Source organism: Pteropus vampyrus, unplaced genomic scaffold, assembly GCF_000151845.1.
Source record: "Pteropus vampyrus isolate Shadow unplaced genomic scaffold, Pvam_2.0 Scaffold263, whole genome shotgun sequence".
Taxonomy (NCBI): Eukaryota; Metazoa; Chordata; class Mammalia; order Chiroptera; family Pteropodidae; genus Pteropus; species Pteropus vampyrus.
Genome location: NW_011889044.1, coordinates 481279 through 484078, shown reverse-complemented (window position 1 = coordinate 484078; position 2800 = coordinate 481279). Strand labels below are relative to the sequence as shown.

Genomic DNA, 2800 nt, shown 5'->3' with positions numbered 1-2800 from the left:
AGGAAGATTGTGGCAGGTTAAAATGTTATCAAGTGTTTCATGGATTTTGTGCTGAAAAGAAAAATATTATTTTTCTCATCTACATTCGTTCATTTCACTGATATTTAATGTGCAGCTGCTATATTTGATGCATTCCCAGGCACTGGAGATACAAAGATAAATATGATTCAATTCCTGCCCCTAAGCAGCGTATCTTTCTGGAGAAAGTCACACTGTGAGGCACATGAACATTGTGACGTTAAATCCTGGTCTCTGGCAGCGTGGGGCGCTGGGAGAATCAGGATGGACAGCTGACCAGAGATGGAGCTCGAGGGAGTGGGTGAGGCGGGCTGGAGCTTTTGGTGCTGTGGCGTTTTCAGGAGTGTCGCTAACTGGGCTGGACTCTGGGCCCCTTTGGCCGGAAGTGGACATCATGGGGGGCTGTTTCAGTCGGTGTGAGTGTGCCCGCCTGCCCTTGGGCACGGAGAAGAGAGATGTCTATTTGCTGTCATGTGGGTCAGAAGTGGAGGTGTGTCTTAATCCTCTAGTCCGGTAACGTCCCCGGTCCCCGGGTGAAGCCTTTGCATAGTAACCGACTTTGCTTGGAATTGAGTATGGAAACCCAGGGTCTCTCTGGTGCAAGTGTGTTCAATGAAATTAAAGACATTTTTTTAAATAACAAAAACTAGTACCCACTCCGTAAAACATCTTTTGGTTAGCGCTCGCGCTGTTAGCGGATCCTCAAAAAGCATTGGTTTTTAGTCTTTGTTAAAATAAGAAAGATGAGAACAGTGGTTTCTCCAAGGCATGGTGAGTGCATTCATGTGGTTACATGGGCAGAAGATTTTTATTTACTCCCAAAGAAAGCGTGCTTTAGCTTCAGTTACAGAACAGTACAAAAATGATTTTCTTTTCCTTCTTGGTAGATGACAAAGTTCCTAAAAAATTCCAGAATTCCCTCGTTCAGCTTGGACTCAGCACCATGAAGTCTGCAAATATATGTATAGGTCGCCCAGTGTTGCTTACCAGTCTGCATGGAAAGCAAGAGGTAAGAGCCTTTTTCGTTTCCTTAGTTTACAAAGATTTGAGATGTTTTTGTTTTTAATTGTCAACACAAACAGGAATAAACGAAAAAACTATAGTTTAAAAGACCCTCACGTCTGTATGAACGTTCCCTTCCTTTGATGCCTGCGACGATGATGGAAATATAGTCCCCAGATGTCATACGCTAGAGAGGCCTTTCCTGGGGAGGCTGGACCTGGATGGGAGACACACACGGTCGTCCCTATTTCTCCTTTGTGATTTTCCTCTACAGAAATGTTGTTTCGAGTCGCACAAATATTTGATTAGCCTCCCCGTTTTCAGCTGTGCCTCTCCCCGCTGCCATTCATCGTACCTGAGGCTCTCGGCCCAGACCTTTTTCTGGGTCACGTTCGGCTGCTTGGCTTTCTTCTCTGCTGCCAGCCCCTGCCCCTGCCATATCTTCTGCTTCATTACTGGGTGTTCTCTCCTCCTCTGGGGCCCTCTGGAAAGGTCTCGATAAGATATCTCTTATCGCTGCTGGCACGCCTCCCATTCTTTTCATTGTTCTGAGCTTATACTTTTCAAAATCCTTTCCTGTGTCTTGTGGGAATGACCACTGCTCTCCCTTAACTCTGAAGTCTGATGCCCGCGCTCCCACGAAACTCTTGTGCCAGGCCCCTCACTGTTTCCCGGAAGCAGTCTGTGTCCCACCGGCCTCCCTGACCCCGAGCTCGCCTTCAGTACTCTCCTTCTCCCCTGCCGAAGCCTTTGTCTCCTTTCCTAAATGCGTCGTGCTGTCTCCCACCATTTGCACTGCCATCGTCCCTGATCTTCACAGAAAGATTGATTTGTACAACTTTTCTTGGTAACTCATGTCAGACTGTAACTCCTTTGGGGTAAGGGCTGTGTGTTGCAGATCCATTTACTTGGCAGTGCTTAGTTTTCCGTCTTAGAAGTCAATAATACTCGGTGAATATTGATTTTCTCATTTTAATTTCCTGTGTTCTGGGCAGGTCTACACGGCCTGGCCTGTGTCGGGATTTCCTGGAGGCAAGGTTGGCCTGAGTGATATAGCACAGAAGAACGTGGGCGTCCGGGTTGGTGACACCATCCAGGTCCAGCCTCTGTTGGGTGCTGTTCTGCAGGCTGAGGAAATGGACGTGGCACTCAGGTTTGGCTCTTTCTCTGGTGACTGAATCAGCGCTGCCTGGTAGAAATATAATGAGAGTCACAGACGTAAACCACATATGTAATTTTGCATTTTCTAGCATCTACATTTAGAAAGTCAGGAGAAGCAGGTGAAATGAATTGTAATGATGTATTTTATTTAACTATTATGTGTAAAATTTTATTTTAACTTGTAATTATAAAAAACTATTAGTAAAATGTCATTCTTTTTTTCAAACTAAGTCTTCAAAATCCAGTATGTACGTTACAGTTGTAGCACATCTTAATCTGGACGAGCCACATTTTAAGCACTTGGCGACCAGCGTGGTGAGTGGCAAGTGGCTAGTGGCCTACTGTGTTAGACAGCACAGGCTAAATGATTGCTATGTAACTTAGAGATTAAGGATGCTAATGTCCTGTGATTAGAGTGTGCCCTGACATGGTAGGCAAGAAAAATTATTACTGATGGATGTTTAATAATGTTTTTCATCTTGGTCTGCAGTATAATCAGGGCTTCTTGTCTTTTTTACAGTTGTAAAGAAGGGAGTAGATTACGGTGAGTAGGCAAGAAACAAGTTTTAATTAAAACCACTCGAGCAAAGTAACTGATTGTATATTTTAACTCAATGAT

General features: G+C 44.6%; 1 protein-coding gene across 2 annotated transcripts in view; it reads left to right on the top strand.

Annotated features, from left to right (window-relative positions):
* The first annotated feature begins 865 nt into the window (after positions 1-865).
* The window catches only part of SPATA5 (spermatogenesis associated 5), a 212450-nt gene continuing 210515 nt past the window's right edge, over positions 866-2800 (top strand). For both annotated transcript variants that reach the window (XM_023520433.1, XM_023520432.1), the window contains exons 1-2: positions 866-1027; positions 2016-2173. In XM_023520433.1, the coding sequence (XP_023376201.1) occupies positions 881-1027; positions 2016-2173 (305 nt within the window). In that variant the 5' untranslated portion in view covers positions 866-880. The remainder of the gene's footprint in view (positions 1028-2015; positions 2174-2800) is intronic.